Here is a 25,654-nt window from a genome sequence, read left to right as displayed (position 1 = left end):
ATATATTTTTATTGCATTTTTTCCAAATTTGGCTGAAACTAAAAATTTACCTTTTTTTTTCAACAAAAAAAAATAAAATAAAAATAAATAAATAAAAAGAGCCGTGTTTCTACTTGTGTTTTTAAGACGGTAATTTCCTGTTTTAATTTAAACTTAATTTCAATGTATTTATGGTATAGACTCCCTTAAGATCAAAACTAAGCCTTTTATTATTATTATTATTATTATTATTATTATTATTATTATTATTATTATTATTATTATTATTATTATTATTATTATTATTATGTGCTAAGCTACAACCATAGTTGAAAAAGCAGGATATGCTATAAGCCCAGGGGCTCCAACAAGGAAAGTAACCCAGTGATGAAAGGAAACAGGGGAAAATAAAATACAGTAACAACATAAAATAAAACCTTCCTATAAAAGTATAAAAACACTTAAACAAAACAAGAGATAGAATAGTGTGCCCGAATGTACCCTCAAGCAACTTCTACCAACCACTATTGTGTAATTGTATGTGCTGAGATGATATGAGGCTGACTTAGTCTAAACTTACAAATAATTTATATCTTGGGATACACCTCCGAATATTTAATATTTCAATGGATTTGAGAGAGAGAGAGAGAGAGAGAGAGAGAGAGAGAGAGAGAGAGAGAGAGAGAGAGAGAGAGAGAGAGAGAGAGAGAGAGAGAGAGAGTGTGTGTGTCTGGGAGTAACCTAATTGGTGGGCTTTGGCTGATACTGCTAGTTGTCAAACTAATGTAAAGTGAGACAATGGTTGTTTCTTAAAAGCAAAATGATTGTATATATTCGTGTCAAGGATTGTATGCATTTGTATTCAAATGAATGATATATGGGTATTTATACAGCATGTATATACCAAATTATAACAAAGAATTAATTCTGTGTATTAATAAAATAACGATTCTATGAGAATGTTGAGTCGTTCACTGAATTATTTTTTTCGTCAACTAACGAATAACTTTCCAACACACATCACCTGAAACTCTCGTTTCTTAATTACACTTTTGCAATGCAAATAATTTGCACAAATCACAGTTTTCACTATAGTTTACACCATCATATTCACACCTTTTAAAATGTGAAAAATATCTAATCAAACTTCTTATCAGATTGAATAAAAATATGTGATTAAAATGTTCTGTTGTTTTTTTAATAAAACATTGAGCAGATATCAAAATGATACGACTCTCTCTATTTTAACCACCGGAACAAAAATTCCATAAAAATTGACATTTGATTTGGTTTCTAAAATCTAGGCCTACGGCTATAGGGATTATTATTGTCTCAATTCATTCTTATAGTAACAACTCAAATTATAGATGGTTATAGATTCCTTAACTGGAACTATAACCACACAACGACTACAGTTATACACCATCTCATTAATTGAAAAGTTAAAGCCACATCTAGAAACAATCTCATTTAATAACCTTTCAATAATCAAATGAATTACCACCACAAGTTCTCTTATAAAGTTTCTTCACCAATAAAAGACCCTTAAAGAAATTCGATGGTTTAACACATAGAAACCTACAGCACCTACAAGATATTCGAATCTCCAGTATTTTGAGTCATTAAAGATACCGCGAGAACATGATAAAATCATTAAAACGCAAAATTTGTCCCTTCTTACCTAATAAATCCTTCACTGTTTGCAGGATGACAAGTTAAAAGACGAGAGTCACAAGACTTGGTTCCTTCTTCCTCTCTCTCTCTTTGTCTGAGAAATGAATCTTCTTCTACAGTTTACAGTCAGGAACATCCCTAGACAATCCCTAAAAGTTCCCCAGACCAGAAGTCATTTCTCCGGGCATTTTCAACACAATTAAGTTTGCAGTCTATTAAATGCTGTGCAGTGTACTCCTGTATCTTCTGTAATTATAATCTATTCTGTATTCATTTCTAATTATTCCAATTATGAAATACCATACAGTATATTTTGTTTTATTAATGATTAATTTGTGCTCTGATTTCAGTTTGTGCTCTGAAAGATATATTAATAGAGTTCTAATTGTAATGAACGTCATACCATAGGAAAACAATAAAACGTAATTAAGTCATTCACTTTCATTATAAGTCTCAATGAAGACTGGATAATTATTCATGAGTATTTAGATAATGATTTACATTTACCAGATTTAAGGGAGCTCCTACACTCAATGTCCCCAAAAACCTTTAAAAATTCCGAGTTTTGGGGACAAATTCCACAAAAATTGTCCCCCTTGTTAAAGAATTGCTTTCAACCAATCAGAGACCTCCACCATAGCCTGCGTTCTATAGCCTTTTCATTAGCTAAAATTATAGTATTTTGCTTAAGATATATTCAAATGTTCTTCTAATAGATTAATTGAATTATAATAGGAGTTCAGAAGATATTCATATGAATTTAATTTAATATTTAATTGATATACAGTATACGAGTGAGATTTATAAGCAAGTTACCTCTAGATCAGGGGCCTTAAGAAAAAGAAAACGATACAAGTTTTTATTTAGAGAAAACTTTGTTTAAGGGTAACTATAATATATTCAAAGACCACGAATATTTTTTTTTATGTATATATAACGTCATCTTGACAAATTTCATACGTTAATGCCTCTAAGAATATTATATTCCATAACTTATATAATTGTGTGATATAGAATGAGTAAGATTTACTCGAGAATAATAAAAATATCACCATACACTGAAAGTAGATAGTATTTTAAGATCTAGGATTTATAGTTTGGCTATAGACTCCATATAAACCGGCATTAGCCTATGTTTGTTTAACTATGTTTACAAATATTACCTTTTAAATGAAGGGAGATGTTATGTAATGACCCTTCTGATTGAGGGTATACTCATAGTACGTTGCTGGTCAACCTGTCCTGGGAGAGCCCTTGCTGTGACACTTTGATCCACGCTAAAGAAAGACCATCTGCTCTCCAGCCTCACTTCTCTCTTTTATTTTCTATTAAATTATATAATGTCATATAAAAAAAGACACTCAAAACCAGCAATATCTAAAACTAAAACCTTTAGCTACAATTCCATAAAATTTCAAGACTGAAAATCAGCCACGTTTAAAATCTAGACTTTCTTGTCCACACAAGACATCTAAAATAAAGATCCACCAATCATGAAATATGTGAGTGAACACACCAACAAGACAACACTCAACCAAGCAACAACATTTAGATCTCAACATTCCCAAAGCGACCTGTACGAAATACAGTAAGCAACTGTTCACCTGATAACCCCCTCTTTGTTAGGCAATTAGCAAGTTGGGATGATCATGGTAACCAGTCGACTTGTTTTACGTCATATTTTAACATCTCCTTTATTGCCCCAAGATCAATTCTCAATCTTCTACCACTTACCAGTATGGTAGAATAAATAGCCTCCACCATACTTTTATTATCCACATAACCGACAACAGGAACTACGGCACTGGTGTCAATTTTCATCAACATTGATCTAAGGTAAAGTGCCTCCTCCATTCCTTCCAACAACGCTAAAGTCTCAGCTGCCAAGGTTGATCTAACTACCCTCTTTATCTTCTTTGCATGCCGGGTAAGAGGACTTGATCTATTCCCAGCAGTAATAAAACTAACAATCCCCAAAGAACTACTAATCCCATCAGGTAAATTAGCTGATGATGCATCAGTAAAAACATACAAAGACCAAGGATCATCTATGTGTGGGAACAGAATATAAGACTCACTCTCTTGTAGCCTTCTCAAAACCTTTCTAGCTTTAACTAGATCCTCCACGGTTGCATGATTTACTCTAGTCAAAAGATTCACCATATCGAAAGCCATATCAGGTCTTAAACCCAACACAATCCAATTGATTAAACCTACAATAGACCGATAACTTGTCTTCTCAAGTGCTGAAAGTTCCGAACCCCTTTGCGAAAGCCTTTCTTGATCTAATTGCTCCATCTCCACACTATCTACATAACTACTTTGATCAAGCAAAATATCCTGTTTACTTTGCACTATTCTAAAACCGACATAAGAAAAATTACCGCCCTCCATCCTACCGGCAAGAAAGCTCTCTCTCTCAATAGCTCCATAACTTCCTCCCTAAAAACACTCGTAGATGCATGCAAAAAAGTCATCTATGTGAGTAACCAAAATGCCCTCAAGTTTTCCCTTCCCAGACAATTTGTAGAATAAACTTGGCTCAATAACACACGGTTGACATCCTAATCTTTGCATCTCCTCCCTAACACTCAAAGAAAATTGTCTGGAAGCATCCCTCAAACCATAAAGGCACTTTTATAGTTTCCACACCACACCCTCCACTCTTACCTCACAAGGAGGATGAATGTATACATCCCGCTCAAGGTCCCTTCCCTGAAGAAAAGCGGATTTAATATCCATAGTTCTTATTTCCCACTCCAAACTAGCTACCACTGTCACAAGCAATCTGATGTCACTCTTACCCACTGTTGGGGAATCACTCTGAAAAGTACTTTCTTCCTCAAAACCCCTCGCCAACAAACGTGCTTTTATCCCAGAATCCTTCCTAGTCAGAACCCACCTGGTTGAAATACACTTCTGACCCCAAAAAAGGTACCTCCTCATAAGTGCCAGAGTCACATAGTCTTTTCAACTCCGAATGTTTTGCTTCCTGACACTCCGACGTGTTCTGTTCGGCTTTAGAAAGTTGTAGCATATATTTTCCAACAATCATTCTCCTGCATTCAAAGTCTAATTTTAGGAACTGAACGATTCTCACTTTCATTTTCTGCTCCAACTGGCACCTGTGACTGCACCTCACTGCTTTCAGCCCCATTACCAGTAGTATCGGCTTCCCTCAAATGATGAGCAAACGATGTCAAGTCTCACTCCACATCGCCATCACCATCTAACCCCGCAGCTTTATTACTTATGTTCCCAGCACCATCAGGTTTAAATTCCCCACTGAACTCCAACCCCTGCTTAATAAGTCTATTTGGTGATACTCTAACAATTGCACCCCCATGCCTTACAAAGATCAACCTACCATCCTGACAAATCACATTCCCAGGCCCAAGCGAAGGATCATGACCCTCCCGTTTATAAAACACAATCACCAGGCTGGAAAACTTGCTCTGCCACCCTTACCTTACTCGCCAGGGCCCTTCACACTCTCTCCTCGGCTTCTGTCTGTATGAAGGCCTGCCTAGATGAATGTAGACCACTGAGATGCCTAGCAAAAACCTCACCGGTGGTCTTGCCCTCCAATGCAGGAACCTTATCAGTCATGATGTTTGGAAGGTTAGGGTTTTCCCCAAAAACCAAGTAGTGGCTGCTAAAGCCATTCCACATCTGGAGGGAATTTCTTGCCATATTTGACCACTTCAACAACACATCTATAAGAGTTCGAGGATATTGAACTTTTAATTCAACAAATATCATGTCAGTGAGTGCATGTATTCGCTCACACAACCCATTCTGAAACGGACTTTCAGCAGCTGTTATGTTAATCCTCACATCTAAAACTGAAGTTACATCCCCCATCTCATCTGAACTGAATTCCCCACCATTATCATGCAATACCCCCTCCATAACCCCAAAAGTTCCCACCCAAAGTTTCATTATCTGATCAATCACATTAGTGGTTTTCTTCCTATCTATGAAAGCCGACTGTGTGTATCGAGACCACATATCTATAAGATAAAGAATCCATTTTCCCTCCTGCCAATGTTTCAAATCCATAGCAACAACCTGATTAATTTTTTTTGCCCTGGGCAAACCAACCACTGGTCTAGGTGGAGTTCTCTTAAATTGCTTACACAAAACACAGTTATTCTCAATTCTCTCCAAATCATGGGCATACTGTTCCCGCCAAATCCCTTCATCACTCAACAAATGGATTTTGACGTAGGAAAAATCTATTTTTGGGTGAGATAGCCATGTCGTCCTGATGGAAGGTCTCTTCAGCAGCTTCCTACTGTATAATAATTCTATGATGCCCTCGTTCGTCATCTGATGAGTGATTCCTTTGTTCGCAGTGTTTTCCTGCTTCTCAAATTGACATCATTATCAAGAGGAATACAATATTCTCCTGCACGCGAGCCTGCGCATCACAAGGAATGACGTTCGGCAAGGTTGCCATCGCCTCATTCCCCTCCCCGCAAGCGCATACCACCGCACATTGTGTGAGAAGGGAAACTTGCAGAGGGGTTCAGGATCCCAAAGCTACCAAAGGTGAACCCACCTATTCCAGTGACTCCTCCCAGGGATCCTTCAATCCCTTTCCCTTCAGGGGGTATGTCTGACAATGCATTTGTTAGCCAACAGCCCTGGTTCAGTGCCCCTATCAGAGCCGTAACTCAGGCTTTCAAGCCTGTCCTGTCTGATCTAGGACATGGAACAATGGCTTCCTCTACCCCTTTGAAGAGGAAAAGAGGAGTTCCGCACGCGGTCACTTCCCCGAGGGCGAAACTGACTCCACTCAGACCATCGAGGCAAGTTCCTCCTATTCCTCAGACTAACTCTCCATCCCTTTCGGACAAAGATCTCCCGTCACCTAGGGAACCATGCGAAGAGAGACTTTCCCCCATCACACCAATGGAGGAAATCTCTCTTCACGCCAAGAGTTCCTCACAGTCTGAGAATAGAAGGGACATGCCACACTCATCGATGCTGGAGTCTTACCTCCTTCCCCGGAAGGAATCTAAAGACTCCAAAACCATGCCAAAGTCCTCCACTAGGGCTAAGATGGAGCTAGCCAGCCACTCAGGGAATGTCCGTGATTCTCCTTAAAAAGAGCCTTTGGGGATAGAAGGAGACTTTGCTGCAAGTCCTACAACAGCAGGAGACCAGCAGGAGTCAGAACATGCATTCTGGCAGGTTCTGACTCTAATGAGGGTTCTCAATGGGTTTTCTGACCCAGAGATTCCCCCTCGAGAGGGCAAAGACACGGTCCTAGACCGCGTCTTTGGTACTCAAAAACGCTCTTAGACCAGTGCAGCCCTGCCCTGGTCTCAAGGAGTGAAGAGTACCAGGGACAAGATCGCCCAGCGGCTCTTCGAGATGTCGTCCTCCAACCGTTCCGGTACCACGAACAAGCTCCTCCCACCTCCTCCCGTAGAGCAGAGGAGGTACTTTGAGATCCTGGAGGAGCCTTGTTTAGCTCTCCCACTTCACCACTCGCTGGAAGAGCTAACAAGGGGAGTCCCTCTTGAGAGAGACTCCAACCGGCAGGTCTCGTTCTCGGTAGCCGAGATCCTCAACCAGGAGAAAGTCGTGAAGTATGCTATACAAGCTACTTCGTGGCTTGATATCTGGTTGGGGACCTTAGGTACCCTGATATGATCTGAGGATTTCTCCAAGAAACGTACGAAAGCTATGGAAACCTTCCTTCTCTCAGGTACTCGCATGATCGAGTTTCTTGCCCACCAAGTCTTGAACTTGTGGGCAAATACCATCTTGAAACGTCGGGATGCAGTAGCTCAGAGATTCCACCAGAAGGTCCCTAGCATCGAGATTAATAGGCTCAGACATTCCTCCATAGAGGGGTCTCTTCTGTTCGAGCCTAAGGATGTGGAACTTGCCGCTGAGAGGTGGAGGAAGTCTCATTCAGACTCCCTCCTCCATAGGGCTTTAACGTCGAAGCCTTATAAACCTCCAGCACCACAGCAGTCCCGTCCAGACAAGACCACAACGATGACAATAACTGCAGCGAAGACAACGGTGTCTAAGCCCTTTCTTGTCAAAGACAGGAACCATTACGCCAGGCATTAGATCGCCACCTAACCTGGAAGACGGTGTTCCTGCTAGCTTTGGCCTCGGCCAAGCGAGTCAGCAAACTTCATGGTCTCTCATACGACATCGCCCCTTTTAAGGGGATGGGGAGAAGTAACGTTCAGCTTCGTCCCCGAGTTTATTGGTAAGACTCAGAACCCGGGAGTAGCGGATCCTCGATTTGACTCTTTCCGGATTTCTAGTCCCATTACTGTAACAGATAACCCAGACTATCTCTTACTATGCCCAGTAAGGAGTTTGAGGCTGTACCTCAAGAGAACAGCCGCAGCCCGTCCTCGTGTGCCGGCACTATTCGTCAGCACGGGAAGGACTAAGAGGAGGATCACCAAGAACACCATCTCAGCATGGATTCGCAGGGTCATTGACCTTGCAATGAATCCAGACCCTCCTCCATCACGTCGCCCCAGAGCACATGATGTCAGGGGCATAGCTGCGTCCCTGGCCTTCAAAAGAAATTATTCAGTGACACAGGTTCTTCAAGCTGGGGTGTGGAAACGTCAAAACACGTTCACATCCCACTACCTGCAAGATGTGACCCAAAGGAGACTCGATACGTTCTCTATCGGCCCTGTGGTGGCTGCACAACAGCTGGTTTAAAACCTCAAGCGCCTTATTGGACAAGTAGCAGAAGGTGAGGGCATTGTTATCTGGTTTTAGTCTGCATGAATGAAAAGGTTTGACTGCCCCTTATTCTTTTCTTCATCATCCCCTCTCTTGGGGAAAGCAGCATCCTGGGTTCTATGCATAGCTGACCTCTAACCACTGCAGGTAAACCATGCTCCCTTGTGTACCTAGTATTAAGATTAATACTGTTGCGTCCCCATACCCTGACATGTGGTATTGGAAAAGTCCTAGTGCACAGTTTTCCATCTAAAGAACTTTGGAACAACTTTCTAGGACGAGTCACATTTCTACATACCTTCACACAGCTTGCGTAAGCCACAAAGGATCCTTATTTCTTGAGTGCTAACACACTCAGATAAGGAGCCCCTGGGTAAAGCCAAAAAGCCAGATTGGCTGGACCGTCCACTCTTCCTAATGGGTGAATCACCCGTTAAATAGCGTGGTTTGTATTCCAGTTACGGAACAAATGACAAATTTGTAGATGATTTGTATTTTTCCTAACTATACAAAACTTAGCTATTTAACCAAACTTGCCCGCCAGCCCTATCCCCCTTGAAGTCCTACCTCCAAGCAAAGTGAGCTCAATCACAGGTGTGAGGGGGGGAGTGGTAGCAAGCTACCCTCCCTACACCCCTTTAACTACGGTGTGGGTAGTTAATCCTCGTTAAAAATTAATGGCTTGTCATTTCAGCTACGCCGAAAGTAATACCCCTATTAAATAGCAAAGGTCTGTATAGTTAGGAAAAATATAAATTATCTACCAATTTATGGTTTTCAGCATTTGATGCCTTTGAATCTAAAAGTAAAATGATTTTTTCCCTTTACAGTATGTGTTTTTGTAACCATTTCTTATTTCTTGCAGTGCCTCGACTACACCCTTGAACCAAAGATGGTCTGCGGCTATTTCAAGTGGTTACTGGTATAAGATATATTGGCAACGTGTTAAGCCTTTAAAGAATGCTGGTGTAAGTATTTCAGAATTGTCTATCGAAGTTAGCTAAAGAAGTAATTTTGTCAATACAGTGTTGTTAGATTGTAGCAGCAGCTGGAGGAGGATTTCTCAAAGTGTGGTACCTGAATAGAATAACTTTAATGCTAAAGTTAATGAAATGATCAAGAAAAGCATAACTTAAATATGCTATTCATCAAATTTGATTGTTAAATAGTTTTTATCATTTTATTTCTTCTTAGGTCATTCAAATTGAGTGTACTTTTAACATCTTTATTTTGAAACAGAATCAAATTTGACAAAGAACAATAATTTCTCTAAACACGTATACATTATACATACACCATTGCACATACATACTGTACATGCATACAGTCTTGTGTTTCTCAATTTTAAATGCATATTTTATACACCATCACCATTATAGTTCCCTGGTGTAAAGTATCTTAACACTAAATGCAACTAGAACACTTTGTAATAGGTTTTATAATATTGTGATTCTTCATAGAACAAGTTTCACTGTTAGAAATGAGAAAAATAGTATTTTTTGTATTGTAAACAAACTTCTTTTCAAAAGATGGGTCTACTATAAAAATAAACTTTATGAAATATAAGCTACAACCCTAGTTGGAAAAGCAGGATGCTATAAGCCCAAAGGCTCCAACAGGGAAACAGTTCAGTGAGGAAAGGAAATAAAAAAAAAAAACTTTATATAAAAAGTGATGAGTAAAGAAAATAAATGATCTCAGGATCAGAAACAATGTTAAAATGTTATTTTTATTAATAAAATAAATTTTTGAATATACTTACCCGGTGATTATATAAGCTGCAACTCTGTTGCTCGACAGAAAACTCTACGTTCAAAATACGCCAGCGATCGCTATGCAGGTAGGGGGTGTACATCAACAGCGCCATCTGTAGAGCAGGTACTCAGTACTCAATGTAAACACAGAACCAATTTTCTCCTCGGTCCACTGGGTCTCTATTGGGGAGGAAGGGAGGGTCCTTTAATATATAATCACCGGGTAAGTATATTCAAAAATTTATTTTATTAATAAAAATAACATTTTTCAATATTAAACTTAGCCGGTGATTATTTAAGCTGATTCACACCCAGGGGGGTGGGTAGAGACCAGCATTACATGTTTACATTATTATGAGCTAAGTATTTTGTATTTCATTTTAGCAGTTATTCAAAATAACAAACATAAAATAAATAAGTACCTGGTAAGGAAGTCTACTTGAACAATTACTCTGCCTTTTTAAGTACGTCTTCCTTACGGAGCCTCGCGATCCTCTTAGGATGCTGAGCGACCCCTAGGATCTGAAGTATCAAGGGTTGCAACCCATACAATAGGACCTCATCAAAACCTCTAATCTAGGCGCTTCTCAAGAAATTACTTTGACCACCCAAGTAGGATGCGAAAGGCTTCTTAGCCTTCCGGACAACCCAAAAAACAATAATAAAACATTTCAAGAGAAAGATTAAAAAGGTTATGGAATTAGGGAATTGTAGTGGTTGAGCCCTCACCCACTACTGCACTCGTTGCTACGAATGGTCCCAGAGTGTAGCAGTTCTCGTAAAGAGACTGGACATTCTTAAGATAAAAAGACGCGAATACTGACTTGCTTTTCCAATAGGTTGCGTCGATTATACTTTGCAGAGATCTATTTTGTTTAAAGGCCACGGAAGTTGCGACAGCTCTAACTTCGTGTGTCCTTACCTTCAGCAAAGCTTGGTCTTCCTCATTCAGATGGGAATGAGCTTCTCGTATTAACAGTCTGATAAAATAGGATAAAGCATTCTTTGACATAGGCAAAGATGGTTTCTTAACTGAACACCATAAAGCTTCAGACGGGCCTCGTAAAGGTTTAGTTCGTTTTAAATAGAACTTAAGAGCTCTTACAGGACATAAGACTCTTTCTAGTTCATTTCTAACCATACGATAAGTTTGGAATATCGAACGATATTGGCCAAGGCCGAGAAGGCAGCTCGTTTTTGGCTAGAAAACAAAGTTGTAGAACATGTAGCCGTTTCGGATGAGAATCTGATGTTCTTGCTGAAGGCATGAATCTCACTGACTCTTTTAGCTGTGGCTAAGCATACCAGGAAAAGAGTCTTTAAGGTGAGATCTTTCAGGGAGGCTAATTGTAGCGGTTCGAACCTGTCTGACATAAGGAATCTTAGTACCACGTCTAAATTCCAACCAGGTGTAACCAAACGACGCTCCTTCGTGGTCTCAAAAGACTTAAGGAGGTCCTGTAGATCTTTATTGTTGGAAAGATCTAAGCCTCTGTGACGGAAGACTGATGCCAACATGCTTCTGTAACCCTTGATAGTGGGAGCTGAAAGAGATCGTTCTTTCCTCAGATATAAGAGGAAGTCAGCTATTTGAGTTACAGAGGTACTGGTCGAGGATACGGATACTGACTTGCACCAGTTCGGAAGATTTACCACTTCGATTGGTAGACTCTAAGGGTGGATGTTCTCCTTGCTCTAGCAATCGCTCTGGCTGCCTCCTTCGAAAAGCCTCTAGCTCTCGAGAGTCTTTCGATAGTCTGAAGGGAGTCAGACGAAGAGCGTGGAGGCCTTGGTGTACCTTCTTTACGCGTCGCTGACGTAGAAGGTCCACCCTTAGGGGAAGTGTTCTGGGAACGTCTACTAGCCATCGAAGTACCTCGGTGAACCATTCTCTCGCGGGCCAGAGGGAAGCAACTAGCGTCAACCTTGTCCCTTCGTGAGAGGCGAACTTCTGCAGTACCTTGTTGACAATCTTGAACGGAGAGAATGCATATAGATCTAGATGTGACCAATCTAGTAGAAAGGCATCTATATGAACTGCTGCTGGGTCCGGGATTGGTGAGCAAAATATTGGGAACCTCTTGGTCATCGAGGTTGCGAAGAGATCTATGGTTGGCTGGCCCCAGGTGGCCCAAAGTCTCTTGCATACATCCTTGTGGAGGGTCCATTCTGTTGGAATTATTTGTCCCTTCCGACTGAGACAATCTGCCATGACATTCAAGTTGCCTTGGATGAACCTCGTTACTAGTGATATGTCTAGACCTTTTGACCAGGTGAGGAGGTCCCTTGCGATCTCGTACAATGTCAGAGAGTAGGTCCCTCCTTGCTTGGAGATGTACGCCAAAGCCGTGGTGTTGTCCGAGTTCACCTCCACCACTTTGCCTTGAAGGAGAGACCTGAAGCTTTTCCAGGTCAGATGTATTGCCAGTAGCTCCTTGCAGTTGAAATGCATTGTCCTTTGACTCGAGTTCCCTAATCCCGTGCATTCCCGACCGTCTAATGTCGCACCCCAGCCTACGTCCGAGAAGAGAACGTGGTTGGGAGTCTGAACAGTCAGGGGAAGACCCTCTCTAAGGTTGATATAGTCCTTTCACCAAGTCAGACAAGACTTTATCATTCCGGAAACCGGGATTGAGACCGCTTCTAGCGTCTTGTCCTTTTTCCAGTGAAAAGCTAGATGGTATAAAATAGGACGGAGGTGTAGTCTTCCTAGTGACACAAATTGATCCACGGATGACCGTGTCCCTACCAGACTCATCCACAGCCTGACTGGGCAGCGTTCCTTCTTCAGCATCTTCTGGATGGATAGCAGGGCTGGGGGCTGATCGTCTTGTTCAGCAACGTCCTCATCAGAGGGTTCCTCATCCGAAACTGATGAGGAAACGGCAACGGAGTGGGCAACGTCTGACTCGCTGAATCCGGTCGCACTGGTGGATGCGTGACGGAGCCGGACGCAATATCATGGAACTGCTGCACAGTCTGTGAACTGTCAACAATCATGGGTGCGCGAGGAAGTACAGCGTCAACCCGAAACTGTCTAGACTGTCTGGGTTGTGCAGTCAACACCCTACCGGGTTGCTGAGGTTGACGCACTGCGTCACAACAAGTCACCTCTGCTGGTTGTTGAACGTCCTGAACGTCAACAACCACCTCCGAGCGTCGCTTAACGTCAACGTGCGACTGGCAACCCACACTGGGTCGCATCGGTGGAGGAACCACCTCAACTGGCAGACGCGAGTAGGTTACCTCAGCGTCAACAGGGCGCACAACCGACCGGTTAGAAGGTTGTTGGCCAGAAGGAGGAACCACCTCAACTGGCAGACGCGAGTAGGTTACCTCAGCGTCAACAGGGCGCACAACCAACCGGTTGGAAGGTTGTTGGCCAGAAGGAGGAACCACCTCAACTGGCAGACGCGAGTAGGTTACCTCAGCGTCAACAGGGCGCACAACCGACCGGTTGGAAGGTTGTTGGCCAGAAGGTTCTTCTCCGCATTTAAGTCCTCTATCAAGGACGCAAGCTTGGACTGCATGTCTTGCAGCAAAGCCCATTCAGGGTCTACGGGAGCAGGTGTGGCAACAGACGGGGTTAGCGACTGAGGCGGAACCGTTTACCATCCCTGAAAGCCTTGTTATGTGTGACATAATAGTACAGCAAAACTTCAAAGGCTCGACAAAAGTTGAGAAGTTGACCTGTAAACAACTTGGAGCGTCTCCTGGCTAGGCGCCAGGGCGAGTCTACCAGAATTGAGAAGTCTATCTGGGCAGAGGCATGAACTCCCAAGCCGAGAACTTCTCTCGTGTCCTATCAAACTCTCGCTCTATAAGCCAGTTTAAAAGAAGGGAAATCAAAGGCTGTATCCCTAAAACTCCTCCTGGTGCAAAAACCAGTCGCCTAGCCAACGTAACGCTCTCTAGGAGAGCGAGAGAGCACTAGCTTAAAAACAACGGCTTCGAAGTAGCTAGGCCTAGTGTAAGTTCTGACGTTTAGGCGAACGAGGAGCAGCAGTTACAAGATCCGGACGAAGATCCTTAAAAAATCATCATGATTTAATTAAAGTCCATAGGAGGCTAAGCAGCTTAAGGCTCCTCTCCAAATGACAGAGTCCTCAAGGGAATATCAGTAGGAGGGAGAACAGCAACTTCCTCATCTACAGGAACCTTGTCCGATAAAAGCTAGGTTACCTCAGTGAGTCTCTCACTGGTGCATTAGTAGCAGACCAGAAGGCAACGTCATGTAACTGCTTGACAGTCTGTGAACTGTCAACAACTGAACTGTCGACCACAACAGGTGCGTGAGGACATACAGTGTCCACTCGAGACTGCTTTGACTGTCTAGACTGAGCAGTCAAAACAACTCTAGAATGCGGAGGTTGACGCACCGCGTCAAAACAAAACAACTTAGACTGTTGTTGTACCTCTCGAACGTCAACGGAAGGTTCCGTGCATTACTGAACGTCAACATGCGGCTGGCAGGGTACACTGGAACGCATGGGTGGCGGGACTCTCCCAGCTGGAGTACGGCAGAAGGTCGCCTCAGCGTCCACAGGACGCACAACCGTGGTTGGTTGTAGGCTAGAGGTTGGTGCAGTGTCAACCTTCTCCGCACGAAAGTCCAGCATCAATGACGTTAACTGAGACTGCATGGTCTGCAGCAAAGACCACTTAGGGTCTACAGGAGCAGGTGCGGCAACAGACGGTGTGACTGCCTGATGCGGTACCGCTTTGCCTCTCTTAGGAGGTGAGCAGTCGTCGGAAGACTGCAGCGAGTCCGAACTGACCCAGTGGCTACAACTGGGCCGTTGGACTTGCGCGGAAGGGACCGACTTGCGCTTAATAAGCCGCGAGACCTTGGTCCATGGTTTCTTACGAGAAACCTCTTCCGCAGACGAGAAATAAATGGGCTCTCTCGTCTTTGTGTGGGTGGGGCGATCTTGGGTAGATACGCCCGAAACCACGGAGGGAAAAAAACGTCTGTTCGTTGATCAAGGCCTCTCGAACCCATAAGTCGTTCGACATTACTTCTCCCCTGGGCTTGAGAGGTTGCAAGAGGTCCCGGACTAGGTGAACGACAGGCACGAACAGACGAACCCTCGGACGCAACACTGTAACACTTTGCGCATATCACTTTATCGATTTTCTGTTTTGCACTTATTTCACTGAAATCGAAACTTTTACTGATTTCTACCTGAAACACGCAATTCTACCCTTCATTAAAAGGTAGTAATTGCGCAATCAGTCGTATAATGCAGCTCATTAATACTAGCAAAAAACAAAAAAACATATATAAAGATAAAAAATTCAGTGGCTGGGAAAGAGACTAAACACTAGTTCAAATAAACTACGTTTACAATCTCTCACCGCACATAGCCTGGGGACAAGAATAAAACCCTAGAAACGTTTTACCTTCTTCCCCGTACAGCGACTAGGGACGAGAGTAACACGAGAACAACGTTACCCGCTTGAACGGAACGTTTTCTCTCCTCTCTCTCCCTCCATCTCTATCTCTCTCTCTCTTTCTCTCTTGATTTCGCACCTAAGAGAAGAGCCCAATTATATATCGTCAAAAAAAAAAAACATGTTATTTGACTAAAGGAAAAAACTGAAAGGTTTTCCAAATAAAAAGTTCCTTTAATTTAGAATTTAAAACATTTAAGCTAAGAAAGAAAGAACAAAACGTCAGAATCGATTTACTCTTACTGCAAAGTGAAACCGGGATACACTCTCTCTCTATCGTAACGATAGAGCGCATGTTGAACGTCCTGAACGTCAACAACTGCGTAGTCTAAAAAACTAAACGTAGTTCATCTTTGAAAACAGTACGAAGACTATCAAAGAAATTCTTTCATAAAACATTAAATTTAAAAAGTTTTAAATTCTTTAAAGGCTAAATACGATATAACGGGCTCAACGTTGATTAACTTCGGTTCCAAGTTAGGACCGCCTACTATCAGGAAAGGTCGCATATAAACAAAACATAAAAATTTATTTTTATATGTTTATAATAAATGGAAAGTTAATCGAAGAGGCCTAATAAAGGCGGAGAGATATAAAATATATAGATCTATAACGTGTTAAGCAAAATTACTAAAAACCTAAACACATTTCCGTCTAAGGGAAGGGTCGGCCATTTAAAAGTGAAAGAGAGTCCATACTCTCTTTGTCACCATAATTAAATCTATCCAAAACGAGTTCAAGTTTTGAGATGAAGATAAAACACCTGCATAGCGAAAGCTCAAAACTAGAATAGTGTACTTCACCAAATAGTTGTGAAAACAAATCCAGTTAGTAACAGCGAATTAGTAGGTCTTGCCGGTAGCCCGACAGAGAGAAAATTGATTCTGTGTTTACATTGAGTACTGAGTACCTGCTCGACAGATGGCGCTGTTGATTTACACACCCTACCTGCATAGCGATCGCTGGCGTATTTTGAACGTAGAGTTTTCTGTCGAGCAACAGAGTTGCAGCTTATATAATCACCGGCTAAGTTTAATATTGAAAAATGTTATTTTTATTAATAAAATAAATTTTTGAATATACTTACCCGGTGATCATATAGCTGCAACTCTGTTGCTCGACAGAAAAACCTACGGTCAAAATACGCCAGCGATCGCTATGCAGGTGGGGGTGTACATCAACAGCGCCATCTGTCGAGCAGGTACTTTGTACTCCAAGTCAACAAAGAACCAATTTTCTCCTCGGTCCACTAGGTCTCTATTGGGGAGGAAGGGAGGGTCCTTTAATATATGATCACCGGGTAAGTATATTCAAAAATTTATTTTATTAATAAAAATAACATTTTTCAATATTAAACTTAGCCGGTGATCATATAGCTGATTCACACCCAGGGGGGTGGGTAGAGACCAGCATTACATGTTTACATTATTATGAGCTAAGTATTTTGTATTTCATTTTAGCAGTTATTCAAAATAACAAACATAAAATAAATAAGTACCTGGTAAGGAAGTCGACTTGAACAATTACTCTGCCTTTTTAAGTACGTCTTCCTTACGGAGCCTCGCGATCCTCTTAGGATGCTGAGCGACCCCTAGGATCTGAAGTATCAAGGGTTGCAACCCATACAACAGGACCTCATCAAAACCTCTAATCTAGGCGCTTCTCAAGAAATGACTTTGACCACCCGCCAAATCAAGTAGGATGCGAAAGGCTTCTTAGCCTTCCGGACAACCCAAAAACAATAATAAAACATTTCAAGAGAAAGATTAAAAAGGTTATGGAATTAGGGAATTGTAGTGGTTGAGCCCTCACCCACTACTGCACTCGTTGCTACGAATGGTCCCAGAGTGTAGCAGTTCTCGTAAAGAGACTGGACATTCTTAAGATAAAAAGACGCGAACACTGATTTGCTTTTCCAATAGGTTGCGTTGATTATACTTTGCAGAGATCTATTTTGTTTAAAGGCCACGGAAGTTGCGACAGCTCTAACTTCATGTGTCCTTACCTTCAGCAAAGCTTGGTCTTCCTCATTCAGATGGGAATGAGCTTCTCGTATTAACAGTCTGATAAAATAGGATAAAGCATTCTTTGACATAGGCAAAGATGGATTCTTAACTGAACACCATAAAGCTTCAGACGGGCCTCGTAAAGGTTTAGTTCGTTTTAAATAGAACTTAAGAGCTCTTACAGGACATAAGACTCTTTCAAGTTCATTTCCAACCATACGATAATTTTGGAATATCGAACGATATTGGTCAAGGCCGAGAAGGCAGCTCGTGTTTGGCTAGAAAACCAAGTTGTAGAACATGTAGCCGTTTCGGATGAGAATCCGATGTTCTTGCTGAAGGCATGAATCTCACTGACTCTTTTAGCTGTGGCTAAGCATATCAGGAAAAGAGTCTTAAAGGTGAGATCTTTCAGGGAGGCTGATTGTAGCGGTTCGAACCTGTCTGACATAAGGAATCTTAGTACCACGTCTAAATTCCAACCAGGTGTAACCAAACGACGCTCCTTCGTGGTCTCATAAGACTTAAGGAGGTCCTGTAGATCTTTATTGTTGGAAAGATCTAAGCCTCTGTGACGGAAGACTGATGCCAACATGCTTCTGTAACCCTTGATAGTGGGAGCTGAAAGAGATCGTTCTTTCCTCAGATATAAGAGAAAGTCAGCTATTTGAGTTACAGAGGTACTGGTCGAGGATACGGATACTGACTTGCACCAGTTTTGGAAGATTTCCCACTTTGCTTGGTAGACTCTAAGGGTGGATGTTCTCCTTGCTCTAGCAATCGCTCTGGTTGCCTCCTTCGAAAAGCCTCTAGCTCTCGAGAGTCTTTCGATAGTCTGAAGGCAGTCAGACGAAGAGCGTGGAGGCCTTGGTGTACCTTCTTTACGCGTGGCTGACGTAGAAGGTCCACCCTTAGGGGAAGTGTTCTGGGAACGTCTACTAGCCATCGAAGTACCTCGGTGAGCCATTCTCTCGCGGGCCAGAGGGAAGCAACTAGCGTCAACCTTGTCCCTTCGTGAGAGGCGAACTTCTGCAGTGCCTTGTTGACAATCTTGAACGGAGGGAATGCATATAGATCTAGATGTGACCAATCTAGTAGAAAGGCATCTATATGAACTGCTGCTGGGTCCGGGATTGGTGAGCAAAATATTGGGAGCCTCTTGGTCATCGAGGTTGCGAAGAGATCTATGGTTGGCTGGACCCAGGTGGCCCAAAGTCTCTTGCATACATCCTTGTGGAGGGTCCATTCTGTTGGAATTATTTGTCCCTTCCGACTGAGACAATCTGCCATGACATTCAAGTTGCCTTGGATGAACCTCGTTACTAGTGAAATGTCTAGACCTTTTGACCAGGTGAGGAGGTCCCTTGCGATCTCGTACAATGTCAGAGTGTAGGTCCCTCCTTGCTTGGAGATGTACGCCAAAGCCGTGGTGTTGTCCGAGTTCACCTCCACCACTTTGCCTTGAAGGAGAGACCTGAAGCTTTTCCAGGTCAGACGTACTGCCAGTAGCTCCTTGCAGTTGAAATGCATTGTCCTTTGACTCGAGTTCCATAATCCCGAGCATTCCCTACCGTCTAATGTCGCACCCCAGCCTACGTCCGATGCGTCCGAGAAGAGAACGTGGTTGGGAGTCTGAACAGTCAGGGGAAGACCCTCTCTAAGGTTGATATAGTCCTTTCACCAAGTCAGACAATACTTTATCTTTCCGGAAACCGGGATCGAGACTGCTTCTAGCGTCTTGTCCTTTTTCCAGTGAAAAGCTAGATGGTATAGAAGAGGACGGAGGTGTAGTCTTCCTAGTGACACAAATTGATCCACGGATGATAGTGTCCCTACCAGACTCATCCACAGCCTGACTGGGCAGCGTTCCTTCTTCAGCATCTTCTGGATGGATAGCAGTGCTGGGGGTTGATCGTCTTGTTCAGCAACGTCCTCATCAGAGGGTTCCTCATCCGAAACTGATGAGGAAACGGCAACGGAGTGGGCAACGTCTGACTCGCTGAATCCGGTCGCACTAGTGGATGAGTGACGGAGCCGGACGCAATATCATGGCACTGCTGCACAGTCTGTGAACTGTCAACAACCATGGGTGCGCGAGGAAGTACAGCGTCAACCCGAAACTGTCTAGACTGTCTGGGTTGTGCAGTCAACACCCTACCGGGTTGCTGAGGTTGACGCACTGCGTCACAACAAGTCACCTCTGCTGGTTGTTGAACGTCTTCCTAGTGACACACTGAACGTCAACAACCACCTCCGAGCGTCGCTTAACGTCAACGTGCGACTGGCAACCTACACTGGGTCGCATCGGTGGAGGAACCACCTCAACTGGCAGACGCGAGTAGGATACCTCAGCGTCAACAGGGCGCACAACCAACCGGTTGGAAGGTTGTTGGCCAGAAGGTTCTTCTCCGCATATAAGTCCTCTATCAAGGACACAAGCTTGGACTGCATGTCTTGCAGCAAAGCCCATTTAGGGTCTACGGGAGGGTGTGGCAACAGACGGGGTTAGCGACTGAGGCGGAACCATTTACCATCCCTGGAAGCCTTGTTATGTGTGACATAATAGTACAGCAAAACTTCGAAGGCTCGACAAAAGTTGAGAAGTTGACCTGTAAACAACTTGGAGCGTCTCATGGCTCGGCGCCAGGGCGAGTCTACCAGAATTGAGAAGTCTATCTGGGCAGAGGCATGAACTCCCAAGCCGAGAACTTCTCTCGTGTCCTATCAGACTCTCGCTCTATAAGCCAGTTTAAAAGAAGGGAAATCAAAGGCTGTATCCCTAAAACTCCTCCTGGTGCAAAAACCAGTCGCCTAGCCAACGTAACGCTCTCTAGGAGAGCGAGAGAGCACTAGCTTAACAACAACGGCTTCGAAGTAGCTAGGCCTAGTGTAAGTTCTGAAGTTTAGGCGAACGAGGAGCAGCAGTTACAAGATCCAGACGAAGATCCTTAAAAAATCATCATGATTTAATTAAAGTCCATAGGAGGCTAAGCAGCTTAAGGCTCCTCTCCAAATGACAGAGTCCTCAAAGGAATATCAGTAGGAGGGAGAACAGCACTTTCTCATCTACAGGAACCTTGTCCGATAAAAGCTAGGTTATCTCAGTGAGTGTCTCACTGGTGCATTAGTAGCAGACCAGAAGGCAACGTCATGTAACTGCTTGACAGTCTGTGAACTGTCAACAACTGAACTGTCAACCACAACAGGTGCGTGAGGACATACAGCACTGGTGCATTAGTAGCAGACCAGAAGGCAACGTCATGTAACTGCTTGACAGTCTGTGAACTGTCAACCACAACAGGTGCGTGAGGACATACAGTGTTCACTCGAGACTGCTTTGACTGTCTATACTGAGCAGTCAAAACAACTCTAGAATGCGGAGATTGACGCACCGCGTCAAAACAAAACAACTTAGGTTGTTGTTGTAACTCGCGAACGTCAACGGAGGGTTCCGTGCGTCGCTGAACGTCAACATGCGGCTGGCAGGGTACACTGCGCATGGGTGGCGGGACTCTCACAGCTGGAGTGCGGGAGAAGGTAGCCTCAGCGTCAACTAAACGCACAACCGTGGTTGGTTGTAGGCTAACGGGTGCAGCGTCAACTTCTCCGCACGAAAGTCCTGCATTAAAGATGTTAACTCTGTCTGCATGGACTGCAGCAAAGACCACTTAGGGTCTACAGTAGCAGGTGCGGCAACAGACGGTGTTACTGCCTGTTGCGGTACCGCTTTGCCTCTCTTAGGAGGTGAGCAGTCGTCGGAAGACTGCAGCGAGTCCGAACTGACCCAGTGGCTACAACTGGGCCGTTGGACTTGCGCGGAAGGGACCGACTTGCGCTTAATAAGCTGCGAGACCTTGGTCCATGGTTTCTTACGAGAAACCTCTTCCGCAGACGAGAAGTAAATGGGCTCTCTCGTCTTTGTGTGGGTGGGGCGATCTTGGGTAGATACGCCCGAAACCACGGAGGGAAACGTCTGTTCGTTGATCAAGGCCTGACGAACCCATAAGTCGTTCGACATTACTTCTCCCCTGGGCTTGGGAGCTTGCAAGAGGTCCCGGACTAGGTGAACGACAGGCACGAACAGACGAACCCTCGGACGCAAAACTGTAACACTTTGCGCATATCACTTTATCACTTCGATTTTCTGTTTTGCACTTATTTCACTGAAATCGAAACTTTTACTGATTTCTACCTGAAACACGCAATTCTACCCTTCATTAAAAGGTAGTAATTGCGAAAACAGTCGTATAATGCAGCTCATTAATACTAGCAAAAATAGAAAACATATATAAAGATAAAGAATTCAGTGGCTGGGAAAGAGACTAAACACTAGTTCAAATAAACTACGTTTACAATCTCTCACCGCACATAGCCTGGGGACAAGAATAAAACCCTAGAAACGTTTTACCTTCTTCCCCGTACAGCGACTAGGGACGAGAGTAACACGAGAACAACGTTACCCGCTTGAACGGAACGTTTTTTTTCCTCTCTCTCCCTCCGTCTCTATCTCTCTCTCTCTTTCTCTCTTGAATTCGCACCTGAGAGAAGAGCCCAATTATAAATCGTCAAAAAAACATGTTATTTGGCTAAAGGAAAAAACTGAAAGGTTTTCCAAATAAAAAGTTCCTTTAAAATAGAATTTAAACCATTTAAGCTAAGAAAGAATGAACGAAACGTCAGAATCGATTTACTCTTACTGCAAAGTGAAACCGTGATACACTCTCTCTCTATCGTAACGATAGAGCGCATGTTGAACGTCCTGAACGTCAACAACTGCGTAGTCTAAAAAACTAAACGTTAGTTCATCTTTGAAAACAGTACGAAGACTATCAAAGAAATTCTTTCATAAAACATTAAATTTAAAAAGTTTTAAATTCTTAAAAGGCTAAATATGATATAACGGGCTCAACGTTGATTAACTTCGGTTCCAAGTTAGGACCGCCTACTATCAGGAAAGGTCGCATATAAACAAAACATAAAAATTTATTTTTATATGTTTATAAAAAATGGAAAGTTAATCGAAGAGGCCTAATAAAGGCGGAGAGATATAAAATATATAGATCTATAACGTGTTAAGCAAAATTACTAAAAACCTAAACACACTTCCGTCTAAGGGAAGGGTCGGCCATTTAAAAGTGAAAGAGAGTCCATACTCTCTTTGTCACCATAATTAAATCTATCCAAAACGAGTTCAAGTTTTGAGATGAAGATAAAACCCCTGCATAGCGAAAGCTCAAAACTAGAATAGTGTACTTCACCAAATAGTTGTGAAAACAAATCCAGTTAGTAACAGCGTATTAGTAGGTCTTGCCGGTAGCCCGACAGAGAGAAAATTGGTTCTTTGTTGACTTGGAGTACTAAGTACCTGCTCGACAGATGGCGCTGTTGATGTACACCCCCACCTGCATAGAGATCGCTGGCGTATTTTGACCGTAGGTTTTTCTGTCGAGCAACAGAGTTGCAGCTATATGATCACCGGCTAAGTTTAGTATTGAAAAATAGATGTTATATAAACTATGAACACAAACTCATGTCAGCCTCTTCAAAGTAAAAATATTCGCTGTGGGTTTGAACTAAGTAAGTTCCAATTTCACATCTTGAACCTTCGGGTTATTTGGATTTTATAATTAGACTTTTCCATTTGAAGAACTAAGCTTCTGTGAAACTGGGTTATGTAGACTTTTAACTAGAATAAAAAATTTGAATATTACCTCTCAAGATGAAAGGCATTGACACACTAGAGCTAGCTAAGGTAAAGCATAAAACATGAAAAGGGCATAACACTTACAAGTTGCTATTAATTATCATGCATAGTTGACGTGAATTTTACACTTTCAAGAACTTCTTAGTGTCAGGATTGAACATTTAACTAGGTAACTCTGGTATTTTATAATTAGTCAATTTCTAATTAGCCCTACAAATTATTGCTGAAAAAAAAAAATAAAGAAAAATTGATGTTACATATTAAAAAAAAAAAAGACTGTAGAATATATGACCTGAAATAATGACATAAATATAAATGCACAGCATAAAATTGATAGCATCACTATCATGACTGAAAAAATATTGTTTTATGACACTACTCCTTACTCAGCACTGTCTCAGTTAAGCCTTTTGATTATACCTGCCACGCTTCTTGAACATCGTGTGATTCCCTGAATCGAGAACAAACTGCCAAACCTGAAAAAGAAAGTGTATACAGTAATTGGATATTTTAAAATTTCAGTCTCATTAGTTATCACTTTTCAACTTTGCATTTAAGAATCACACGCAAAGCTTCAGAAGAAGATGCTGTCAATATGATGCACAGTAATATATAGTCCATTTCTTTTAGCAAGTTATACTTGCACTGACTTGCAACGGTGCCCTTTTAGCTTGGAAAAGTTTCCTGGTCGCTGATTGGTTAGAATTATCTTGTCCAACCAATCAGCGATCAGGAAACTTTTCCGAGCTAAAAGGGCACCGCTGCAAGTCGGTGCAAATATGACTCGCTAAAAGAAATGGACTATAATTTAAACACTGTAAGACCGATTATTATTAGAAAAAATCCAATACTGGTAGAAGCGACCTGCGCTATAAAGAAATGTGATGTCTTCAACCATGAAATATAAACATTGACTTCATACTGATGTTTCTGTACTTTTAATACCCGACTTCTAGTTTGCCTTGATGTTGGTTTAAAATAGCCTTTATTTCCTAACTTATCCTATCAGTGACCAGGAACTTGAAGTTTAGAATGTTACATGGAAGTGATAGACTATAATTCCCTCCAAACTATAACTGCAATTTCTTTTCCAAGTTAACTTATGGAGATCAGCTTACAATAATTTCTAATATTATTCACAATTCTAGTTTGGTACAATTCTGATGCGATCAGCAATAGTTCAGGAAGGTTTCTTTAACCAGTAATACCATATATTTCCATACAATGTTAATATGAACAACAGATTGGCCACTTCTTCTTCACCCACAAGTCACTTTACAAACATGATGGATACGGATTTTTCAGAAAACATTGCATGGTTCTTCTTAGGCTAAACATGAACCAGTAGATTGATTTATTTTACAATTTGATATTTGCTTCAACATTTTCTGATTATTAGTTACATATTATTGTAGTGAAGTATTTGAAAGAGCAAATACAGAATATATATTGTGTTTCTGTTTCCTAACTCATTTCTAATTGTTTCTGAAGGTCATGTTGTAACTGGCGAGAGACCTTACATAACCTGCTACCAAGGATATTGGAAGGACACCTGACTAGATCACAGTGTAGCTCTTCCTAGAAGCATGGGGATTTAGGCAGTGTTACTGGATTTGATCTTCCTGAGAATGAAAATGCCTCATGACATAGGTTTTGTAAGACTTGATCAAATCTCCAAGGAGGTCATGAGGTATGTAGACTTCACACAATATTTACACGTTAGTTTTTGAGTATTGAAGTTCTTGAGTCTTGAAATCAAATGATTTCTCATGGTAAATAACTGGAAGGATTTGATTAATAATTTTGAACCAAAAACTCAGAAAAAAAAACTAAATTAACTTTTGCAAATCCACATTGCCAAAGAAAAAATACCATAATCATACAATCGAAGCCATAAATTTTGGTCTTCACAATAAGTATTTGTGTATATTGTTGCTAAAATTTGTACCGATAATCCTTAGTATATAGAGGAACTATAAGTGCATAGTTGATCGTAAATATTATTGATCAAAGTTTATAATTTTTGGAAATCTTCCAGGTATACTGGATCCAGAACTGTTGTTTAAAGCTCAGGTTAAGATAGTTAAGAAGGGTATGGACGATCCAAAAGGAGCACAAGCAGGAGAATGATACAGTTACTATTCTTGGAAAAAATGCTGATACTCGCAGCAGAGCAACCTAACCCGCGCACGGGAAAGGAGCTTCCCCAATAGTACGCTGTTGTAGTAAAGGTGAACGACCTCGAGAAGAGAGACCGTAGTCAATCTTTGAAAGGCCACATGCCCTTCGCTCAGAATCCAAGTTTCCCGTATTAAAATGTTATTTTGATAATAAAATAAATTTTTGAA

The 25,654-nt window shown here is 42.0% G+C and overlaps 1 protein-coding gene across 1 annotated transcript; it reads right to left on the bottom strand.

Annotated features, from left to right (window-relative positions):
* Positions 1-5,139: 5,139 nt before the first annotated feature.
* Positions 5,140-5,985, bottom strand: LOC137633724 (uncharacterized). The gene has a single exon (XM_068365971.1). The coding sequence runs from the start codon at positions 5,983-5,985 to the stop codon at positions 5,140-5,142; it is 846 nt and encodes a 281-aa protein (XP_068222072.1).
* Positions 5,986-25,654: the final 19,669 nt, after the last annotated feature.

This window comes from Palaemon carinicauda, chromosome 43 (assembly GCF_036898095.1).
Source record: "Palaemon carinicauda isolate YSFRI2023 chromosome 43, ASM3689809v2, whole genome shotgun sequence".
Taxonomy (NCBI): domain Eukaryota; kingdom Metazoa; phylum Arthropoda; class Malacostraca; order Decapoda; family Palaemonidae; genus Palaemon; species Palaemon carinicauda.
This window is presented reverse-complemented; position numbering and strand designations above follow the sequence as displayed.